This window comes from Oryzias melastigma, linkage group LG2 (assembly GCF_002922805.2).
Source record: "Oryzias melastigma strain HK-1 linkage group LG2, ASM292280v2, whole genome shotgun sequence".
NCBI classification, from domain to species: domain Eukaryota; kingdom Metazoa; phylum Chordata; class Actinopteri; order Beloniformes; family Adrianichthyidae; genus Oryzias; species Oryzias melastigma.
This window is the reverse complement of record NC_050513.1, coordinates 16,087,271-16,112,009: the sequence shown is the minus strand read 5'-3', so window position 1 is coordinate 16,112,009 and position 24,739 is coordinate 16,087,271. Positions and strand designations below refer to the sequence as shown.

The window sequence follows — 24,739 nt, the reverse complement described above, 5'->3', positions numbered from 1 at the left end:
GACACACGCGCCTTAAACACAACATGCTGACTGCAGCATGTTTGTCTCTGCCCCACACACGCTCTCTTCATCAATTCTGGTGGCCCCAAGACGACTCCTCGCGGCGCCGTCCCCATGCATCACGGCCAAAGCTGCCTCGCTATTGGGGGAGGAGGAGCGAATTTGTCAAAGTAAAAGAAAAAAAAACTTCCTCAGATGACAAAGCCCAGCCAATATTTCATGAAAATGAAGTGCTCTGGCACAGTTTACAGTGGCCTGGGATGGGAGGGGGGCATTCAAATGAATGGATGTAAAGCTCTTATCATTTGGATTCTTTTTGTTTTTTTCTGTAAGACATGCCTTACAAGGGGGTGGGGGTCACAGGGGATTGAGGCTCTGGGGGGACCATGACTCTGGAAGCACATGATGCCACATTACTGTCATCAGTGTTATTGCATCTTTCTGTACACTCAGTTAAAGAGATCTCCGTCGTACCGGCGAATGAGGAGACGAGGGCCTCAGTCCTTCTGCTTCCGACTTCACCTTTGACCTTTTGTGGATCATCGGTTCACCTGTACTGCTGACGGCCGAGTCTCCTCCGGGATTCTGAGAGCAAAATAATGAACAGCATTAGACAGTTTTCATTGTCGAATTATCGCATTTTAATCACTTAAAAAAAGTTATAGTGCGCCCTATAATCCAGAGCGTTTTATGTATGGATTAATTCTGGTTGTAATTACTGAAGCAATTTTGCAAAGTACATGGCACTCAAAATGATGTTGCTAACAAGATTGGGTATATTTTGAATACGCTAAGGTGGCTGACGTAGAGGCGTTGAACAGTTTTTTTTTTTTTTACATGTTTCTAACAGGGATGGAAACTAGCATAGTCACAGTAATATTTGTTTTAGCGGTATCAGTCTGTTTTACCTGTTGCAAACTAGATTGGCAGTTACAAGTATTTTGAATATGCTAACACTTCTAATGTGGCTAATGGTTAGCTGTGTTGGTTTTTAACAGAGTTGGAAGCTAGCATAGTCACAGTAATATTTATTTTAGCAGTATCAGTCTGTTTTTTACGTGTCACTAGCAAGGTTGGGAGTTTCAAGTATTGCGATTATGCTAACGCGGCTAACACTTCTACTGTGGCTAGCGTGTAGTAGTGTCCGACTATTTTTCTTACCCGTTTTTAACAGAGTTGGAAGCTTGCATTGTCACAGCAGTGTTTATTTTAGTGGCATCAGTCTGTTTTGTACGCATCATTAGCAAGGTTGTGAGTTGCGTGTATGCTAACGCAGCTAACACTTTCTACGGTGGCTAATGTGTGGCGGTGTCAGACTGTTTTTTTTTTTAAGAGTTTCTAATAGAATTGGAAGCTAGCATAATCACAGTAATATTTGTTTCTGTTGTTTAAATCTGTTTTTACGTGTTGCAAACAAGGTTATGAGTTACAGGTTTTGTATGCTAACACAGCTAACACCTCTAATGTGGCTAATAGCTATTGGTTTTGGACAGTTTTTTATTTTTTTTTAGTGTTACTAACAATGTTGGGATTTAGCGTCTCAGTGATTTGTGCGTCAGGAGCGTCGAGTTTTAATGCTAATTCAATGAGCAGATCATCGGTTCACCTCACTAAATCCAGATTCTGAGGTCCTGCGGTGTCTTTTGAGCGTCAGGAACAGCGCATCAATCTGGCATTAGCACGTTTTAGGCGTTGTTATTTGGCCGTCAAAGTTTAAAAATCTAGCTAAGGGAACGAGACGTTTTCAGTGACTTGATCAGCGGGTAGAAAACAAATCCAATATGATTGATAAATGCAAACTTTGATTCATTTTCTCAACCTGCTGGGGCTGCAGAGTTGCTGGAGAATGTCCCGGGTATTGTCGGGCAAAAGCAGGATATACCCTGGACAGGTCGCAAGCCTGTCGCTGGGCCCACAGGGTGCAGCGATTACACTTGCTACACTGAGCGGGTGGTGAAGCTTGCTACGCCAGATCCTGGCGTTTAGCGAGTATGATTTTTTTTTTCTTATTTTCATCGAGACAGCAATAAGAAGATCCTCTAGTTTGATTCCTGTTTTTATTTTTAATCCCCTCTCAAACCAATCTGGGACAGAAAGTCATCAAACTGGAGCGCAGAGACATGGAAATGGCGGCAGAAAGCGACTGTCATTCAGACGCAAATTTGACCTGCTAATCGCGTCCGGCGTAAATGTAGCATAGGATTTGTTTTAGCTGTATCAGTCTGTTTTTTACGTGTTCAAAAAAGGTTGGGAGCTGCAAGTATTGTGAATAAGCTAATGCGGCTAACGTGTAGCAATGTCAGGCTTTTTAACACATTACTGACAAAGTTTATAAATACTCGAAGCGGATAACAAGTAGCGATGTTGGACTGTTTATTACATGTCCCTAATAAAGTTGGGAGTTAGCAAAGTCACAGTAACGTTGTTTTAATGTTACCAATCTTTTTTACGTGTTGCAAACATAGCAAACTTGGCAAGTTTGACAGATTGACATACGTATCTCTGACTCTTTCGTCTGCACCTTACAGTTCGGTGCGACATATGACATAAGTTTGAAATATAACGATAGTAATCAATCAATACTTTTATCAATTTATTCAAACATCCATCTATAGTTAAATCTTTGATGGTCCCATACTAAAGCCTTTCATCTTAGCTTCACCTCCTGACCTTTCACACAAATATGGGCCACCAGTCACCCCAAAAGTGATGCTCAGAGGGAAATTATGGTTTCCCCCCACTGTGAGAGTTTACCTTAGAGGTGGGGAGGACCCAGCTTACGGGCACCACAGACCTAAACACTGTGACTGGGTCAGAAGGGACATCAAACAAGATGATGACAAACAAAATCTACGGGGAGACGAAGCGCCAGAAACCAGAGCTGCAAAATTCAGGGTTTGACTAAAACTGTTGTTTTAGAAGCTGGAAAGCAAAGCGGGGGATTTCCTTCAGCATGAAACCAGAGAGGAGTCATTTACGCAGCAATCAGAGGGTTGAGTCATCACGGACCTCAATCATCCTAAAGCCCCAAATAAATCCAGATCCTAGACATCTCTAATCAAGGAAATAGCTTTGAGTTTATCAAAATAATAGCTCCTCCGGGCTGCTGCAAGAACAGCTGCTGATGGTTTGAGACCGAAACGAGGAGAGTTGGTGCCAACTGTCCGACATGTGTTTTGTGTCACCTTGGATGTTGGGTTGCTGTTGTGCATGGCGGAGGAGAGGCTGAGGCTCGCCTGTCGCGTCGAGAAGGTGGCCGGGGGCTGGATGAGGGGCGGGGTGTGGCCGAAGGCGCTCAGCCCCCGCTGCTGGGAGAGGAGCTGCTGGTAGGCCATGGGGTTAATGGGATGAGGGAAGGGGAAGGTGGGGCTGGGACATGGACGACAACAAATCCACAAGTCATCCTCGTGCCAGCAAAGCAGTTTTAATCAAGTAGAACAAACAAGCCTTTTACATTCACAAGGAAAACGTTGTAGCATCAATTCAAGGAGGAAGAGAGAGCGAAACATAACCCAGAAAAGACCAATTGTTATGGAAGAAATCTGGAAAGAACTAAACTGCAGTCCAAATCTGAGAAAAATTAGGTCAGTCCTACCTGAGTCCCCCCACAGACAGATGTCCGTAGGAACTGCTGGCCGCAGAGCTGGAGCGCGAGTTATTAATGTAGGCCACCAAGGAGTTGGGCGAGGTGCGGATCATGGTCTGGAGGTCGATGCTGGCGTCTGATAGCGGCGAGATGGACAGAGCCCGCTTCCTGCTGATTCTGGGGGTCAGCCTGGGGCTGGAGAAGCGCGACACTGAGGACAACACAGGTGGGGGGGGGGGTACACATGACTTAAACGAACACCAAAACAGTGCTGGAGAACCAAACCATTGTTCCAGAGAACAAAACACTTCCCCCAAGGATCATCAGTGAATGAACTCTTGAACCACGTCTTTGGGGTTGTGTTACATCCTGTTACCGTCAACATCCAGCAACACTTCTTTTAAAACTGATATGGCTGTGGGGTTATTTTCTTATGGTTTGTGGTTTTATATAAGCTAAATTATCATGATGCTGTATCTTCTGGATGGAAGTTAAAAAATAGTTTTATAATTGTGTTCATTTCAACACAAGGGGTTGATTTAAAACTTTCCTCCAGGGATCCTTTCCAGTAACGTCACAGGCAAAGTGTTTGAGTTACAAAATAGTTGGACGACCAGAGAAAATAAAAGTGATCAAATTGGCTGTTACGCTGCACGGTGGTGCAGTGGTTAGCGCTCTCGCCTCACAACAAGAAGGCCTCGGTTCAAGTCCCAGCTGGGGGACCTGAAACAGAACCACCAACTGGGGACCTTTCTGTGTGGAGTTTGCATGTTCTCCCCGTTCATGCGAGGGTTTTCTTCAGGGACTCGGGTTTCCTCCCACCGTCCAAAAACATGCTTCATAGGTCAATTGGGGTCTCTAAATTCTCCCTAGGTGTGAATGAGAGTATGAATGTATGTTTGATTGAGGTCCTGTGACAGACTGCTGACCTGTCCGAGGTGTATCCCATCCGCTCCAAAAGGGATAAGCGGATAAGAAGAAGATGAAACTGGCTGTCTTTTGCTTTGCTGTTTGGATGTATGCATGAATTCCTTCTTCTTAAAATGCCCGTGAACCCTATGACAGTTTGTCACAATCCAACGCATTCTCACTCCCAACTCATCGTATATGGACGTATGGTTCAGGGCCCCTCTGCAACCCTTTTTGACATTTTGAGTGTCCCCAACTCGTCGTTTTTTGATGTGTTGGCTGTTCCCATTAAATTAGGAGTCCCGAACCTCTGGGCCACGAACCGGTACCTGTCCAAGGGCCGCTTGGTACCAGACAGGGAAAAAATGTATACGCTAATCAGGGGTCCCAACCCTTGGGGCGTGGACCGGTTCCTGTACACTAACCCGATGCTGGTACCCTAACCCTGTTCTGCGTCTGTTACCGCGTTTGGTACCACGTCCCAAGTGTAGGGAACTTGTGATTTAATGGGAACATCCAGCATGTCAAAAGATGACAAGTTGGGGACACCCAAAATGTCAAAAAGGGACACGGAGGGGACCCTAACCATACGTCCATATATGAGGAGTTGGTAGTGAGAATGTGTCACTTGCAGGATGTTAGGTTGTTAGGTCTCTCTACATGCCATCATCAATTAGGTGTTTACTTTGAATCAATAGACACCTTTCTTCTTAGCAAATCACAATCATACTTTTGTTTTAAAATTCATGAATGGCGGTTTTATGCATTTTAGACGATTCACCGACCCTCCTCAACCTTGTTCACCTCATTCTCCACCTGCGGCAGTGTTTCAGAATAGTCTGGCCTCTGAAGCTACATTCACACCGTGTGTTCAAGCGTCCACTTCCAATGAAAACGCATGTTCATGCATGTTTCAAGCTTCCATTTTCTAAACTCTTGCATTCACACATTCCTACTGAAGTTTTGAGACCATTTTCGAGCTATACATTTAAAACCAAGTCACTAAGTCTTTCGTGTATCGGAATAGAGCTGTGAAAGAAAAATCCTAGAGCGAGATTTGCAAAAAATTTCTTCCAATTCGACATTTTATCGGTACATGTAGGTACATGTAGGTACATGCGCTAGTATCGGGTGGCAATAGTCCAGTATGAACACCGTATGCTGAAAGCATGTTCAGGAATGTGCTAAACGCACATTCCTGAACATGCTTGGTGTGAATGTAGCGTAACCACTATCAGTTCTGGGGTTTATACATCTATGGTCATAATTCATCCCAAGTATGCCAGATGTCATTGGCCCAGAATCACTATATGAACACTACAGGCTTATTTCATGCACATCTTTTGTACCACAAATATATCTTTATTCACATTCCTAATAAGGTGGATAAAAAATGGAATAATGTGGTGATGGTAGAAGTACGACTTTGAACAAGTGTTCTGCATTTGCTGAGTATAGTAATAGTGCCAATCAAAGTCAAAGAGACATCAAAGTTAATGATGATTAGCTGATCCATGGTCACAATCATCAGATGCCTTTTAAAGTGGGTTTCAGATAGGGGGAGACCAGTGTCTTTCTGTTTTATCTGTTCACACGCTTTATCAGCACTGTCCTGAATCGGGAGTGTTTCCATTGTGGGGAGGAAGAAGATTGATATCAGCACAGCCTCTCTGAGACTCTCAAAACCTCACGGCACCAAACAAGCTCATCAATGCAGACAGACTCGCAGCTAATGCAGTCAGCAATTTGTCCAGTGACGGAAAAGGTGAGGCTGGCAGAAGATCTTGCAGAGAAACTGAAGCCGCCGCGACATGTAGGGGGAGGAGACTCGGTAAGGCCGTCCCAGTGAGACAAATTAAACACCAGGAATGAGGAGTTCAGGGGGCACTGGACTGCAGAGCTCTGAATCTACTGAATGCATCTGCAAACCATATATATATATATATATATATATATTACCATTTTGGAATTTATTTTTTCCTCAGACTATTTCTTTCTCTTAAGCAAAAAAACAAATAACACAAAAAAAGTTACAAGAGATGTGTTTTTCTGTTGTTTTTAACCAATTTCAAAAAACATACTGCTGTTATAATTAGCTTTTAGAAAAAAAAGGCATTGAATAAGAAAGTACTTAATGAAATGTTAATATTTGTCCAATTAAGCGATTGAAAATAAGCATATCAGAGAGGATAAGGGGGTAAAGTTGATCATGAGTGATTCAAGGTGGGGGTAGGATAACCAACTAATAGAGGCAACAAGTTCCTTAAAGACAAGCCACAACCAAAAAAAAAAAAACACGGATATGATACTCTGGGCAGACCCCTTTTGGGGAGCCCAAACATTTCAAAGGCGGTGATCAATGACCATACCTAGGAGTTGGTACCAGTTAGAGGTGGAAGTCCCCAATAGGACTAGTAAGTATGAACCGACCAGGTCAAGGTGATGTTGAAAAAGATGAAGAAGCAAAGAGACAACCAGCCCCCCACATGAACAAGAACACCTGCCAGATCCAAAGTGACCTCATCTTCTGTCCCATGGGATAACCAGTAATCTCAGGGGGACCCTTCTCAGTGTGGAGAGAAGTCCACCGAGCTCAGGAAGCCAACGTCCAAGGGGCCAAACCCCGACGGCTGAGCAGTGTCCCAAAAGGGAGGAGGGGGAGAATCGATATATAGTCTGTTGGGGTGAGGGGTTTATATCTTGAAAGGTATATTTAATAATGGGGGGTAGGGCCCACATGTCTTATTGATTGAAACCTAGAGGGGAGGGGCCAAAGAGCTACAGATCAACCATAGATGGGAGGAATAACTGTCAACTAGCCTAACCCCCAAAGTGAATCTCAAGTTGTCCCTCCCCCACAAATTGTCACGAGGGTAGTTCCAGACCAGCCCCCGATTTCATTTAAAGTGCCCATCCCCCAGCACCTTAGTTGGACTAACCTGAGTCACATTATAGAAACAAGGTCTACTCTTTATAACAGACATACTTTTGACTATTGTAACTCTTCAACCATTTACGCAATTAGCGTAATTTCCAACGGATTACGTGTTAAAGGCTTAACGTAATCGTCCTGACATGCTACTTATCGCACTTCACAAAACGTAGTGAAACTTGGTCCAATAAAAGAGTTTGTAGGAACGGCACCACGTGGTTCAGACATCGGCCCACATGTGGCAACCTCATTAAGATTCAGACATAACTAATCAATCTTCCCACAATAATTCCCCCTAATTACTTCAGATAAACATCACACAGTCTGGTTTTGTACTTCTCCATGTTAAATGAGGGCAATTTACCGAGAATTGATCTCAACTGCAGGGGAAATGTATGCAAAGCGAATGACATCGATTTTGGGTCCCGAAATGTAAATTTCAACACGAGCTTCAAATGGAAACACAAAGGCAATGAGGATAATGTAGTCTTTTATCAGTGAAGGCGTACAACACACACACAAAACACAACCTCTCAGGAGTTATTTAAAGTTTATAAATTGAGCAATAGAAGCTTATTCAAGTTAATTATTATTTTTAAAGACCATATTAAGTCATGGTTTATGGCTTGTTCTCATTTTTCATTTCAAATTAATAAATGTCAATAAAATTGCTTTTTTTGACTCCATGCGGTCGAACCTTTAGATTATTAATGCACTGATGATCCCAGATGATTAGGCCGGTTTTGTTTGCGTCCGCCTCCATCCTTAATGACGGCAGCTCTGGGACGTTTCTAAGTATGTCCTCCGCTACAAATCTCTAACATATGTTATCTGTAGAAAACTGCCGCTTAGAGACCCAGAGAGGCGGGGGACGTCTTCATCATGGGACATATGGAATTTGAATGATGATGCAACAAACCCGCAGATGAGGAAAGCAAGTCAAGCCTCTCAAGGGAAGTCTGCTCACGAGTTCATGAGAGGCATTAATGGCTGCTGTGTGGGAGGGGGTAATTTAGACATTTAAGATGCTGAAGTTAGACTCAGGTTGATTGTATAGGTGTTAGTAGTGGGGGGGTCAGTGTTGTCACTGATGGCAAGCACACAAAGGCGCTCACAGTCGAATTCATCTCTTCGTTGTTGTCCTACCTCTGGGGAAAGGTGTTTATTAATGCGCCACTTCCACTGATAAATGGTCCGATGGAATAAAGGCCTCCACTGTGATTTATAGCAGTAGTCTTCACTAGAGTGGCTGGACGGGTGTGGACAGGGCTGAGTAAATGTTTAGAGTGCAGTTGAACCATTTGTGAAGCCACTCACTGCAGTGTTTGTTACAAAGCCCATGAGACGCATTGACAAGATTTTATTTTTTTCTACAAGCCAACAAAAAAGACGTAACTGACATTTTTTGTGGTCTTTAGGGACAAAAGGTAAAAATTCAAAGGATAGATACACTAAAGTTTGTTGAAGAAACTTCTAACTCATCCAAAAACATATGGTAAACTTTAACAGAAATCACTTAATCTACTTTTAATTTGTTTTTACATTTAAAGTTAATTAAGTTTTTGCGATTTTTTGACTAAATTCAAAAATTTGGGAACTTAAGATACGTCCGCGTGTTAGCAACGCTCTTGAATGCATGTATAGCTCAAGGTGTTCACACTGGACAAACAGGGATGGGCTTCTTTTTTTTTTTTTTTCTACTGCTCACTAATGCGTGTCTACCACCTACAGGTGGAAGAGGCTTGTTTCAAAATGTTGAAGTGGTACAAATCAAGGCCGAATCCGACTTCTTTCCTTACGGCTTCTCCCTACTCCAACATTTAAGTGAAAAAAAATGCTGTCATCAAATTTGGACGACACTACCACTACCCCTCGATGACATCATCATTATTCGCCGGTACAATAGCGCGTAGCTGCTATTGGTCGTTAGGGATACAGAGCCCTACGCTGCGGTGGTGCGATTTCGGACACCTGTACCCTTTCAAATACCTCTTCAGTTGGAGGGGTAGAAGAAGAATTCACTCTTAGTGTCATATAATTCCGGTCGGGCACAAATGGCAATTAATAATTTCTCCTCCATGATCAATTTGAAACCGTTGGTACTTCGGTGAATTTAATGGGACGTATGGATAAGTCAACATCAAATTTGAGTCCCTGATTGGTCAAAGTTCCACCAGGGTTAACTTTCAACACACGTTCAGTGGTTCAAGTTATTTGTGTAAAGCTTGAATACTTTTTCTAGGGACGTGTGAATGCGATTGCATACGTTCACATAGTCCACATGTGCCAAAGTCAAGGCGGATCTGGCCCTCTGGGTAATTGTGTCCAGTCCTCCAGATCGTTTTATTTTATTGTCATTAAAGGGTAACCAAACCCTAAATCCACTTTTTTTTGTCTGTTGACCTCCATAAATGGTGCTCTAAAAGTGCTGTCTGTTGGTCATTGCCAAATTTTTGACAAATTAAAATAAACTTGTTTGATTCTTGAAAATATAGCCTAAAACCATCTGTGTGTTGCCCCCTAAAGGTTGAATCGAGGTATTACAGTTGAAGTTTCAGAAGTCCCACATCATGATCTGCAGCTCGAGTAATCATAACAGTCTTGTTCTCCAAGCCCCGCCCCTCTCACTAGGTTTTCACATTTCGGCTGTGGGTGGAGTCAGCCTCCAACTTCCCTGTTTGGTGACCCTTTAATGGGCCGATGTTATCTTGGGCTTCTTTCTAGCTAACATTATTTTGACAGAATGTATTTTTATAGATAGTAAAATATTGAAAGTTATTTAAGGTATATTGGAATAATATTCCTCCCTGTTTTTATTGATATTTATGTTAAAAAGTTACGTTTTTAAAGTTAAAAAAATGTAGTTTTAGAGTGTTTAATAAACCTTTATCCAGTCTGGCCTACAGTAGATCATAAAAGCAGGTGAGGGGTGTGGAAACTAAGAAGTCAAACCCAAACATAAATGAGCAGCCTCCTGTCCTGGCTCGGTGTCTGCTTTAACTGCTTGGCCTCTTGAGCAGTGACACCCACCAACTCTCAATGACTTCACAACACTCAGGCAGAACCGAGCCCGACCAGCTTTCCGTTTATTTTGGCCCCGGCGCCTCTGCACGGCATCCTCCATGAATGGAAACTTGGTCCTGACAGCTTTAGTGGGCCCGTTCAGCCCGGCAGCGCTGGCACCCCGCCGCCTCTTTGCACAGCAGACTCATTCACGGCCGCCGCAGGCCCGGCCCTGACCCGGACTGACGGCACGATTTGGCCGCGGAGGGGGTTTGACAGACTCGCCCTCACAGACTTCACTGCTTGTAAACCGATTCACCTGGTGGAGTTTGCTGCTGGATCGCAGACAGGAAGTGTCGCTCGCGGGTCGTCTGGAGCTCGTCATCCGGCAGAGCTGCGCTCGGAGACGACGGCTGCCCTTTTAAGGCGCAGAAGCGGAGCGTCGCATCAAAGAGCCGCTCCTCACAAAAAGACGCCGCGCTTTAAATGGCGCACTAAATTTTTCTGTGTTTAGAAGTTCCCCCGGCAGAGTTATTGTCCAGCATCCGAAACCTCTTCACTGTTTGAAGATACTGGACGTAGGAAACGTAAACGAGAGTTCTTCATGCTGGACTGTTTAACCCCCCCCCAAATATCCGTCATTTTAGAGAGAAAATAAGGTTTTGTGCATCATCTAAAAACAAACACATTTTAATAACATCAACATCTAAAACTATGACCTACCATCAATCGGGGAGATGTAGTCAGACAGGTGGGCCCCCCCTGTGGCCCCCTGTGTGAGCAGCTCACTGTAGGGGCTCCGGTGGCTCGCCATCAGGTGGTAATACTCTGCGGCGCTGGCTCCAGGAGGAGGAGGAGGAGCGGGGGGAGGAGGAAGCCCAAACAGGCCTCGGTCCTTCAAATGGTCGTGGGCCACTGTGTGCATGTGGGGGGCGGGGGAGAAGTTAGTGGGGTTTCAACACATTGACTGCATAAGAGAACTGGACCAAGTCAGTGTGATGTCACTGATTGAAAATGACTTAAAAAAATCAGGTTGATTACGTTGCCATTTTTTTATTCATTTTTCACCCATTCACGTCATGAGTAAGCAGTGATTGGTTGGTCTGAGTCATAGACACTGTATAGAGAGAACTGGACTGATTACCCCCTCTTCGTTTGCGTTTCAAATACCTCCTCCAATGTTCGAAATGTTTGAGCGACAGATTCTTTCCAAAAAGCTCACTCCTGATTAGCGAGAATAGTTGCCAAAGAAATGACGACTCAGACCGAGTCGGACCATTAACCACTTGCTAACATTGCCTGGTTCCAAAATGGCGACACCCGTACTGCGGAAAAAGTGGCGACCGAATTGACTTCATTTCGTTGGAACCGGAAGGGAATTTTCTATTGGTGACGTCCAGTACTAATAATTATACCGTCTATGGTCTGAGCCAGCGTTTCTATGGCAACCACTCTCACCAATCAGGAGTGAGTCAACACAAATCTGTTAATAAAACTTTTCAAACGTTTGTTGTGAGCAAAACTTACTTTCATTGAGACATCTGATTAGTTTCAATAGCTTGATGCCAGCCGGTACTTCCTGTTTGGAACATGAGGAGGGGGGGTCACCCAGTCCAGTTCTCATATACAGTCAATGGTAGGAATGTTGTCCATCAAAAACCAGAACTTTTGGTGTCTTTTGTCCTTAAATAAACATTGAGGAAGACTTCCACCCGTGTAAATAAACACGTCTGTTCCTTCTTCTTCTTCTTCAGCGTTAAAACCTTTAACACTGAAGCTCCCAAGTTTAAGTTCTTTGATTTGCTGTAACTTTTCAGTTGTTGACACAATCAACTATCAGTAATTATAATCATAATTCCTGCAGATTCTGAAGGAGAAAAGCGGCTCGTGCCGGTTGGAAAAGTAACAGTACGTTAAAGATTTTGTGTTAAAGCTTCAGGTGTTAAAGGGTTAGCGGACTTTAATGTGGGATCCTCCACTAATGGTTTCTTTAAAGTCCCTCTGACAGTCCACAGCATGAAAAAGACCAAATACTATGAAGGAAATATTGTTTTTTAAGATATTTTCTTCACTGCAAAATCAGGCCCCCCTAGATATAAGTAAAAAAACATCTTAAAATTTAAATAATTAAAAAAAAAGCAAAATAAGAGTCTACCAATTGGATAAAATAATGGTTTTTAAATTTTTAGTCAGTAAAAGATTTTTTCAAGCAAAAATTGTTTTTGGTATGGAAAAACTTTATTGATAAATTTGCCTAAATGCCGACCAAAAATATTTTTGGGGGTTGGGTTTACTGTAAAAAAAAAAAAAAAAAAAGTAGGGGCTCATTTTGAAATTTTTACAAAAATTATTAAAAATATTTATTAAAAATACATATTTACTCCAAATAGATATTAAAATATGTCAAGTTGCCAATTTTCCTTCATTGGTCTCAATGTCAAATAAAACTTTTTCATTTTCCGAACGTTTTTTATCAAATACTTTTAATAGTCTTGAGAATTTGTGGAACTTTGACTTGAGGTGAACTTACGTTCCGCGGGGCTGAGTCCTCTGGCGGCGGAGATCATGGACAAGGTGGGGCTGCCGTGCACCGACCGCAGGTAGTGCTCCACATGAGGGCTGACGTAGGGGTGCGGCGGGCTGAAGGGGGAGTCGCCGGTTGCCATGGCAGCGGGGGAGAGGCGGATCAGGGAGAGGTCTGAGATGACGGGAGTGCCACTCAAACCTGCCGAGCTGCACAACAAAAAACAAAAAAACCCATCAGCGTGTGATACCACCTTAAACTTCTCTGGTCTTCATAGCGGCGCTGCAGGCTGGATTTCCACCCCCATCCACAAACCGAGGATCCGTTTCAGGGTCGGACCTGCCGAGACACGACGCTCGCCTTTGAAGTCACTTCCACCACATGACCTCTGCTTTACCTCTGAGAGAGATTGCATCAAAAAAGATCTGTTTTTGGTGTTGTGTGTCGTTTGCGCAGCAGAAAAAAAACGATCCAGGTGAGCCATCTGATGGACAGACGGAGGCTTACGTTCAGACTTGTCAAGTGGGTACAAGTCTGAATTTGACTCGCCGGGTTCTTGAATTACTGACCAAAACATTCGGAGACACAGACAGAAAGAGAACGGCCCGAGGAATCTTCTCTCTTATCTTCTACTGTGTTCTTATCCAGTACATGTGGGGAGATTCTGGTAGAACCAAACCAAATTTACTAGAAGCACTTTTGAGTTATTTTTAATGGTTTGGGGTTTCTTTAAAGCACTTTTTAAAAAAAAGTTTGATCTTTTTTATTCCCAAAATTTAAAATTACTCTGTGCAGGTTCTGAAGTGCAATTTGGACTTTTGTTCTATTTAATATCTGATTTTTTTTTTATAACTTTTAAGCAAACTTGAGTAAAACTAGTTCCGATTTTTCATCTCTATCCTCCGTTTCAATCCTTTCTACATCTTACCTGCTCCCTTAATTAAACATTCACATCCATTCATGTAAAATCCAACAAAGGCTGCGTTAGCTTGCAGTCAGACTCTGGGTGTGAATCCAGGATGAGGTGATGTTTTTCTGTGGAGCAGATAAAGATCTGATTTTTTTTTTCCCCCCCATCATCTCTCTGAATTATTGACGCTTTCATCATGTAACGGCCTGCAGGTGAGCGCGCGCTCTCCTACAGAGTTTATTTACCGTGATAACAAGCTCCTGCAGCCTTCACAGCCAGAGCCACACGGAGCAGAGATGTTTCGGTATTTAATGGAGACGGGGTGCCGATCTGGGAAGTCCTATTCTAAAGTTGAGTCCCAAAGCAAATGGTTTGATTCCATTGACAAACTGGGAAACAAGAGCTAACAGGCATTTGGGATTCATCTAAACCGCCTTTTCCTAAAGATTTATTTTGTAGAAAGGCTTATAAGGTCAATTAAGACATTAATATAGACGTGAAAACTGTTCTATGCTCAGCTTGGATTCCAGCAGGAATTTGTCTCAGGATTGTGTAAAGAAATTAAAGAAATTTTTATTCAAAGATGAAAGTTTTTTTTTCTTTCAAGAACTCAGTGAAGTTTAGGACTTAGTTCCACCTAGTTGATATGGGTGGATACGGGCTGTCTGCAGGCAAAATATGGGCAAATCTGTACAGCCTTGGAAATATCACATGGACCATTTTATCTATGGGTATGCTGCGGGTAAGTAAGGGTGAAGTAGCTGCGTCGTAGATGTGTTGTACAGATTTTTCATTTTTTAAACCCCCCAAATCTGCGGATTAGGCAAGAAACCCGTTAGTTGTGTTCATGTGATAAGTGCATGTTTGTTATCTCGAGTTTGACTGGTAGAAATGAGGAAATTAGATAACCAGACGGTAGCACATGACAGCAAAGGGCTGGGTTGATAAAATTGATTAATTGATCTAAATCGATGTAAGCTTAATAAATCAATAATCGCTACGTAAAAGTAGAGATCGACCTAACACATAATGCTAAAGTCTGCTAGCTTGATGCTAACGTGTAATTGCTGACTAAATGAACATCTTTATAAACTTACAGGCATGAATTTTCCAAAACTCTTTTAAGAAAATATTTTTTAAAGTGGTCTAAAACATTTTTTTATGCTCATACTTTCTTCTTCTTCTAGAATAAGGTGTAATGCTATAGCGCAATCGCCACCTAGTGGCCAAACTGAATTGTCCTCCAGGAGAAGCCGAACAATTGTTGGATCTTCTTGGTTTGAGAAACCATGAAAGACCGTATGCTATTAACAATCTCGTAATTATTTCACTAATTCATTTTACAGTATGTGAACTGCATCAGATTAATATGAAAATCATCAACACATATATGTGGTTTATTAATATATTTCTAGGCGACTGTGTCTAGATTTATAAACCATGTAAACTCAAAATTGAATTGAATGGATTGAAAGAATTGAAATAAATCGGAATACTATTGAATCTGGAAATTATTGGCGATACCCAGCCCTACAACAGCCTCACCTGTATATCATAAGTACTGCAACTGGCTGTACGAGCATCAAGGGAACTGCAAGACACACCTGCACTCCCTTAAAGATGCTCTACGAACCCAAACCTGGACACACCCCCGATATAGGTGCATGTGACTATGTCTTTGTTCTTGGACATGAGGAATCTCCTAAAACCTCTTATGGTCACCAAGACAAGAACTTCTCTCTGTGGAAGAACCTGCTCTTGGAGTCACCAGAATTATCTGACCTTCTTCTTTTCTATAATACCGTCACCACAGATCCCTACCGAGGCTCCAAGCGTGTCTGAACACACTCCCAATCAGTGTCACTCTGGTCTCATTAAAACACAGTTTGATCTGCCTTTTTAGTGAGTCACTGATAAGGTTTTCTTATGTCGTCTCACACGAATATGTACAATTTAGGCCTTTTCTACGTATGAAATTTTGGTCTTTTGTGAAACACGTGATATTCGTAATTCATAAATGTTTGTCAAATGATGGACTTTTCATGCATGTACCACTTTTATTGTATTTCTTCTGTGGTTTCAATGTGGTTTGTGACACATCTGTGAAAATAAAAAAAAAAATCATTTTTGCAACACGCAAAGTTTTTGTGACACGGCCTTAACGTTCAGAAGTCTAGGTGTGGATTTTCATGTTTCCTGACATCATTGCAGATTTTATAGCTGCTTTTCTTTGGTTAAGACCGTCTTCATCATCACTTTAATTCCTTGTCATAATCCCCCAATGCTTAATGATGTGTTCCTCAAGTCTTCAGTTTCATCACAGCTGGTTTCTGGATCTCCTGCCGTAAAAACCCAAATGAAAACTTTTCAATGGGCTCATATTGTAATGTTTCCAAGCTGCAGCTAAAATTGAAACGTGTCAGGCCGATGTGAAGCAGGCTGCAGGGCCGGTCTGAAGGAACTCCACATTAAACTACCTTCACCTCTGAAAATCAGGTGCGACGCCGCTCACACCTCCTGATGGACCTAACCCTGCCCTCCTTCTCCGCCGCACGCTCGGGTTTAATGGCCGTGGCTGCAGCAGCTGCTAACATCATATCAGCGCCTTTAATGAGGTGTTCGACTTTACAGCAGAATTCCTGCTGCAGACTCTAGGATTCAATCTTGCACTAAGTAGTCAGCGTAACGCCAATTGTAGTTGTTTTTTTTTTCTTCAAATAAAATGTGGAATGAAATAAACTGTTAACTAAAAAAATCTGTTTTAGAAAGTTTGTCAGTTGGGCTGAAGATGAGGATGATGCTCAGACCTTTCCCAGGGATGATGAAGAAGTTGAATGCGGTGTATTTATATAGCTGGTTCTGAAGATAAATTGCAGTGACAGCAACGCTTGTCTAGAGGTTCAGAGAATTTCTGATTTAGATAAATCAATGTCATAGAGATAAAGCCTTAGTCACACGCAACCGTGCGAGGGTTGACTGTTTTTGGGTTGTCCGTGGAGGGTTGTAGAGAGTAGTGGCCGCCTCTTAAGAGGAGTACAGGTTTGTCTTGTTGTTCTCTTGAGGCTCATAGGGTCACCTTAAGGGACATCATGAAAATAGAACATACGATTGTTGTGTAATATGTAGTATTTGTAAGAATAATGAAAGTCGTACGCACCTATGACATCATACACTTGTCATTGATAAGGTGCCAGTACTGGCACGCACAGGGTAGACGTGATCCGTAAGTACCTGGAGAACGCCCACATAGACTATGCTCTGGTTGGACGATAGGTCTCACCTACTTCCCCCTTACTTTTCCTTGTGTGTTGAATAGGTTTTTGCTACGACCTGACGCCCGCAGCATACCCATAGAAAAAAATGTGCATGAACGTTTTCTCTGTACCGGTCTACGACTTCGAATTATTGTTCTGTCCACCTGCATGTCCCATACAGATCTGCCCATTTTCCCTTTCTTGTATTTCAAGTCAGTCTAGTAAGAATTGGCTGATGAAGAGAGAACCACTAAAACGTGTAGTAGATTGTTAGGATTGTTGCGTTGGGTTCGTCATGGCTGTGTGCTGTTTTCCTTTCGTACAATTTCGGTTGGTTAAGGAGTTTGAGATTCAGCCTCAGAAGGCTTGTTTCTTTAGGCAACATTTCAAATCAAAAACATAATTTCAAACCTCGTAGATCACCTTTATTGTTTATCTTTTCTAGAATAGATTACAGGCTAACCTTCTTGTAATCGAGTACAGCTTGGACTCTTCAATGGTAACCAGTTTATCTCAGAATCCATTGGATAGTTAAGTTGCGGCTCTGCATGTGTAATGTGTTTCATCTGATTTTTATTTTTTAATCATTCACAAATGCAATAGTACATCAATCTAAGGTCACCAGCGCAGTCTGTTATTGTTCTTCAGTGACTCTAAATGCACACATCTAAAACATTTTAGATTATATTTTATTTTTAAAATGATTTTTTATTTCCTAGGGACCTTTAGCGTTTTCGTGCTATAATACACAAACTTATATAATTTAATTTCACAAAATGTAACGTTCTTGGAAGTCTTCAATAGTTTTAGGCTTCTTGTGTGACCCCACATTGTCTGGAGCACATGTGCCAAAGTCGAGGCCCGGGGGCCAGATCCGGCCCTCCAGATCATTTTATTTTATTGTTATTAATGGCCCGATACTATGTTGTGTTTATTTCTAACTTGTACAATTTTTGATGAAATATATTTTTATGGAGAGTAAAAAATTGAAAGTTATTCAATTTATTCTTGAATAATACTACTGCGTTTTTATTATCAACTGTAATGTTAAAAAGTTTTATTTTTAAAGTGTAAAAATTTTAGTTTTAGTGTGCTCAATAAATGTTTATCTTGTTCAGCCTTCTTTTTTCCTCAAATAAAATGTTTGATAAAACATCAACTTTCTATCGTGTACATTTGCCACAAAAGTATTATTCAGTGTCCTGGTGAGTAGGGCTGTCAAAATAAGACAATTAGGTTTTTTTTTTCCTTTCTTTTCTCAAAACTTTGTTGCACTGTTTTTAAAGTCGTGTATCCCACTGACATTGACACACGTACGCCGTAGTGCTAATCCGCTCAGTAGTGATGTCGTAGGAAGTTCAAAGAAGACTCGGGTACCGACACGTCGACAGGGCTTGAAAGTGGGAAATTTGAAAAAAAAATACAAGTAAAAAGTGTCCAATGCAATATCTGCAAGGCAGAACTTGTGTTCCATGGCAGCACAACGGCGATGCATGAACTAAGCTAACATTAGCGCAAACTTATTAGTTAAACGTTTTCTGTGCATCCCTGCAACCTCTACTCCATCTGAGCGTAATCTATCTGCTGAAAGGAACATCTCCTCTTAAAAGTGATCATGTCTTTCGGAAAGACGTAGAAATGCTAACGAGTAAGAGCATCTTACACTTTAGAATTATATAGTCAGAGTGTAGTAAATACAGTTGTGAGTTCTCAGCACCACAAAATACACTTCTGTTGTATTTGGGTCAAAACTTCTTTTTGGGAAAAAAGTTCCCTTGTTTCAAATGTCAGAGCATGTCCGCATTCGATTTAAGTCTTGTTTATCTGTGGATTTTTCTTCCACTGCTAGGGAAGCTCTAACCGGAATTAGAATCAAAAACAAGAAACGAGATAGACAAAAAAATCTATGTAAATCAAAATAGCCAACGCTACTTTTCCTTTAGCAGATAGAACACTCATGACAAATTACTAACTGGTAATTTTTTTAAAATCTTCGCTTTTTCATCATGGAATTCACACAAAGAAGTTTGTGTGGCGCACATTTTAAGTTGAAGGCCATGGAGCTTGCTTTCTAGGAAGGAAACGGCACTGCTGCACCCAAGCTTAGCATCAATGAATCCAGGTGAGATACATGTACATTTACAGTACAAAATTGTTATTGTAAATATCTAACTTTTCAAGATAGATATCTGCGGCTTATAGCCCGGTGCGGCTTGTATTTCTTTTCTTTTTTTTAAATTGAGCAGATGCGGCTTATATACAGGCGTGTCCTATAGTCCTGAAAATACGGTAATTGTTTGTGGCAGCTCTACTGGTGAGACTTATTTGATCAAAACACTGAAGATACAACATACTTTACACACCAAAACCTCTTCTTACATTCTGTTGAAACCTCCCCAAAATTTCCACTTCTTAACTCATATTTTTTTGCCTTGTCTCAAATTGATATGTACTGGAGCTCCTCTCTTTGGACTTTGTCCTTGTGTGACCTCCAGCAGAGTAAAAACCTGCAACTTTGATGAGGGTTGAAGGTTTTAGCTTGTGTCTGGAGAGGCGCAGGAGTTCCTCCTCCCTGTCATGTGCTCTGACAGAACAAGAAGTACCCAGAGAAGAAGGAGGCTTCCCTCTGCGGCTGCTTATGACAGGCCTGACAGAATAAGCAGGATTTCATTACAGGATATGCAAACAATGATGAAGAGGACGGCGCCGGCATGTCATGTTAGACAATCAAGGAGGGGACCTCTGACACGCCGCCTCGGCAGTGTAATAAAGTGCCGCACAGGCGACAAATGACAGCGCACTTAATTTGCTGCGCAATGTTCCTATAATTAGGTGAATTTGGCGCAGGCAGGGGGGAGCGACAGCCAGATCAAGGTCTTGATGAATTAGGGTCCACTGTCAAGATCAAATCACATTAATCAAGGTGGCCGAGTCCGCGGACAGCCCCCCCCACCTCCTTCTTTCGCAGCGGTGTGATAAATAGCCCTGCTTCCGCCAGGCGTGAAGTATGCATCACCATCAAATCTGTGAATTTAAATGGAACGCCTCCATTCGCGCGCGCGTATCGACTTTTCTGGTTTTTCTTCGGTGATGGAGAACTTGAGCTCAGGAGCGCGCGCCCGAGATCTGCTCGTGCACGTGCTCTTTGTTTTAATGCGCATCGCTGTTCTCAAACTTTTCACCACTTTTCCCACGACATAAACTCTGGTCAAAGTACGGCAACTTTCACAAACTTGATGTTAGAATTGTTCTGCCGCCTTAAGTACTTTGACCTTTAGCTCTACAGCAAGAAATCTAAGCTTTCCTCAATTTTCTTCAAACTTCCTGTGAAGCTTTTACATACGGACTTCACAAGTGTTTTCTATTGTTCAAACCCGCTAAAGTCATTAAGCTAGGTGGGGTGCACACCCGATGGGTCGGTAAGTAAAACCTACTTGCACCAAGCACCCCAGAGCATGTCGGACCCCATGTGCGGTCCAGTGATCAGTGGTGGGACACAATGAGGCTAAAGCTAGCTTGCAGAGATAGAGGAAAGCATTGATCGGTGGTGTCTGGAGAGGTACAAATCTGATATGATTGCTTGATGATTGCATAAGACACATCCTGTGGAATAACTGCACAAAATAAAACAAGAATAAATTTAAATTACCATATAGCTATTTAAAATGTTTTTTTTTTGTATTTGCTTCAAGCCTCTAGTTTTAGAATGGTAATAGTAAAATTAGACACATGGTTTAGTAATGGAATTGAAGACCGTGGGGGAGTTGGTCAATCTTGAACGCCAGACGATCCACTTGGTTCAGTTTTTTACAAACCAAAACACAGCGAGAACCGCAATATTCAACTTCCTGTTTAGAAAAATACATTTTATGTTTTTGTGACCATTCATTTCTAGCACGTAGCTTTAAAGATTTACAATAATTAAATTATAACAGGCTTATATTTTTCTATAAATTTCTAATTTAAAAAAGAAAACTTTTGTCAGCAGCACATCCACATTCCTTTCAAAATTAAATACACTGTCAAATAAAACACAGTAAATGAACAATAGTACATGAACCTGAATTAAAAATCCAATAAAGTCCTAAAATTGCATTCATCCATCCATCCATCCATCATCCCTGGATGGTGAGTAGATTAGACCTTTTACCATCATTACAAATTCTTCACGATATACTTGCTACACGCACAACGTTTCCATTTTCATGACTTTTCTTGTGGTCACGTGAGCCTCAAGGAAACTTCAAGACACACTCTATGACCCTCCACGGGCCCAGACAACCCAAAAATTTGCAGCACCCGTGCAGGTCAACCCCCGTACGAGGGCGTGCGACTTATGTTAAGGTCACAAATACAACTGTCACTGTGCGATTGGGAGGTATTGGTAGAATCTTCAAGACTTCATGCTGCCACCCGATTTTTTGGAAATTGTTGGCGTGGTCATGAATACAGACAGCGCCAGTCAGGTGGCCGTCAGGTGTGCTGCCGGGCAGATGGCGGTACTTGATATGGATGTCCGCTGTCCAAAGACATTACATATAGTTCAGTCAGAGTTACCACCACCCGCAACTCAGAAAATGCAACTGCCACCTTCTGATTGCAAATACAGCTGCAAGGCCACCTGCCGAATTTGCTAAAAAAAAAACCTTGCATGTAGGTCGCTGCACTGTGGTATTTTGGGATGTGTGAGCGTAGCCTTGTAAACTCATGCATGCTTTTTTAAATACGTTTAAATTCTCTTTCCTGCATCTCCCTTGAGACCAATTGATTTGTAAAACCTCATTTCCACTGAGCGGTACCATCTCGTCCAGTGCAGTATTTTGAGTATTTCCTTTGTAAAATGGATCCATTAAACAGTACTGAACCATACCTCTTGGGAGACCCCCATCAGTTTTAGGTCCATTGAAAAGTGGAACGGAATGTTCAGGGCAGAGCCGCCGTAGCCACTCGTTGATTGGTAGAAAGCGATGATGACATTAGAAAGCGCCAATATAGCACTCATTTAAGCTAACGTTTCCAACGTTGGTGAGCATTCTGGTTTTTGTGGTTTCTTGTTTTCTCTTTTGGTCAGAAGTCTATATTAAAAATGCCTGGAAACAACAGCAAAGGCCTGCAGTGGAACTTCAAACACTCTTTGTCATCGTTGGGGACGGATTGTTTTTCAAGTCGTCACACTACAATGACACACTAGCGGTCTACACCACCCATGTGCCGTGAAAACAAACCGCTCAGTGGAAGCGAGGCCTAACTGAGCGGAAACCATCCATCCATCGTCTTCCACTCATCTGGGACCGGGTCGTGGGGGCAGCAGTCTAAGTAAAGATGCCCAGAATTTCCTCTTCCAGCCACTTCCTCCAGCTCCTCTGGGGGGACTCCGAGGCGTTTCCAGGCCAGCTAAGAGACTTAGTCTCTCCAGTGTGTCCTGGGTCTTACCTGGGGCCTCTGCCAAGTGGGACATGCCCAGAACACCTCCCCTGGAAGGTGTCCAGGAGGCATCCGGACCAGATGTCCGAGTCACCTCAACTGGCTCCCCTTGATGTGGAGGAGAAGCAGCATCGGGATCTCGTTCTTTCTGTCACGACTCAGAACTCATGACCATAGGGGAGAACTGGAACTAAGATCGACTGGTAAATTGAGAGCTTTGCTTTGAGTGGAAACGTGGTAACTGGACTGTACCATACCAGACTGCTCAGTGGAAACGAGACTTAAATGTATCCAAAGAAGTAGACAAATTGTAGAGCTACATCAAAAAAGCCCAAAAAGGAAAAAAAATCGATGCACAAGTATAAATGTAAACAGCAGAGGAGGTCCATGTCAGACAAGATTCACTTCATAAAGTCTGCTGGTGAGAACAGAGTGGGGTCAATGCGCCGCGCTGAGCAAGCAGGAGATTTTCTCAGAAACTGGACTGATTTGGATTACAGAGAGAGGAGCTTCTTCTCTTCTGGATCCCTGTAGCCAAACTTCAGACTCTTCAGAACATCAAAGTGTTTTCGTCCCGAGACGACTGGAGCCAAAAGAGCAAAGCTTGCCCACATAATCAACTGTATCGGAAACAAGGGCTGCAGAAGAGGAATTTAGAGCCTGCATTGCTTATTCACTTTGGAAGCCAGCGTGTTGGCATCTGCTTTTGATACCGGAGCTGGCAAACGCTCAGCTCTCATCAGCGTCTGGGAAACTCGAGGGTTTGGCGTCGCTAACGGCGCTTACCTGTGCATCGGGTGCAGGGCGTGGGGCTCGTAGTGGTAGCGCCCCTCGTGGTGGCGCATGTCGATGGGGATCGGCGTGTGGAAGGTTGGGAAGAGGTGGTGAGGAGCTGCAAGGACAACAGAAGAAAAAAGAGGAGACTTCAAAAAAAAATGAAGGAGACATCTCAAAGGCAAAAAGCTCCAATATATATAAAAAAAGAAAGTTTCAGAGGCCGTTTCCTGTAAAACATTGGCACTATCGCACCAGAGAAGCAGAATAAATAAGTAATCAAAGTCGTCCCGAGAAATCTTACAACTTCAACATAAAAGATAGCCAGCCCGGCTTTTGACAAAGACCTGCAGCTACAGCTTTGAACTGACAGGGTGATGGGCTGTGAAGGAGTGCTGCAGCCCGGCCAGGCCCGAACCTGGCCTCACAGCGCCCGGAGACGCTCCCTCCTGCTCCTTTATCCAAACAGCGCCGTCTCCGCCAACCGTTAGTGCACACAGGAGCTCGCCTGTGTTTGTTTTCACTGACGCAGAAAAGTGGATGAGTGATTCTGGTCTGAGATGGGACTGTCTGGACGTCTGATCAAGAGCAGGATCTTCCATTTTTACTTAGAGGGGGGTTCACTGGTAAAACAAACCCGGCTTTCGTCAACACAAGCTGTACTCGCTCAATGAACGTCTTAAACCGTACACGTACTGGACCCGAAACAGAACTTTTCTAAACAGGAAGTTCCTCCTCGATGACTGCTCTCGCTCAGCACCTCTGCACGTCTGTCTGGCTTGCTGAGAAAAGGTGCGTCTCTGCTTCTAATTTAGCCGCTCGTCTGTTTTTTTAGGCTTTGCTTCATCGTGGATCCACTTAATGGCCCCCTTTAATTTTTTATTACAGTCTTCTTTTGCTTTCAGGACCTTTTTGGGGATCTGGGAAGTTTACCAAAACCTTCAGAAGTAATTAGCCCTCGACATTACAGAAGATGTTCTTCCCTTTGTTTCGCCGACACATAAACGCAGCCTTTAAACCTCTTTATGGAGTTGTGGTTCTTGTTAACATTTTTCCCAGGTTCCTCATCTGAAAGCGCTTGGCGAGGGCGTTCCCAGCTACGCTTCTCTCAGCATGCACTCCCTCGGTGCGGCTTTAATTGTAACCTGGTGCGTCTCGTCTCCGGGCTGCCTAATCACGGAAGACAAAGAGGACGATGAGGAGGAGACCCAGCTGATCTCTGGACTGCATTAAAATTCCTCAAGTCTTTCTCACACGCTGCCTGGTGGGAATGTCGAGGGCGACCTGGGATTCTGGAGAGGACAGGCCGGGGCCACGGATCATTATCCGCTCCGACGCCAAGCATGGGGTTGGACAGCGGGGCCCCGTGGGTCTCCGTGGGGCCCGAGAGCTAGTGAGTCAGCATTCCAGGTCCATTCCTCTC

The 24,739-nt window shown here is 42.9% G+C and overlaps 1 protein-coding gene and 1 long non-coding RNA gene across 2 annotated transcripts in view; one reads left to right on the top strand and one right to left on the bottom strand.

Annotated features, from left to right (window-relative positions):
* LOC112156737 (zinc finger protein GLI2) overlaps nt 1-24,739 on the bottom strand; it is an 83,848-nt gene that overhangs the window by 13,162 nt on the left and 45,947 nt on the right. Inside the window, exons 3-8 of the mRNA XM_024289058.2 lie at nt 23,329-23,434; nt 12,961-13,163; nt 11,154-11,345; nt 3,596-3,797; nt 3,186-3,369; nt 475-585 (exon numbers count right to left, since the gene is read on the bottom strand). Of these exons, the coding sequence (XP_024144826.1) occupies nt 475-585; nt 3,186-3,369; nt 3,596-3,797; nt 11,154-11,345; nt 12,961-13,163; nt 23,329-23,434 (998 nt within the window). The remainder of the gene's footprint in view (nt 1-474; nt 586-3,185; nt 3,370-3,595; nt 3,798-11,153; nt 11,346-12,960; nt 13,164-23,328; nt 23,435-24,739) is intronic.
* The window catches only part of LOC118599571, an 81,491-nt gene that overhangs the window by 18,733 nt on the left and 38,019 nt on the right, over nt 1-24,739 (top strand). The gene's annotated exons all lie outside the window — the stretch shown is intronic.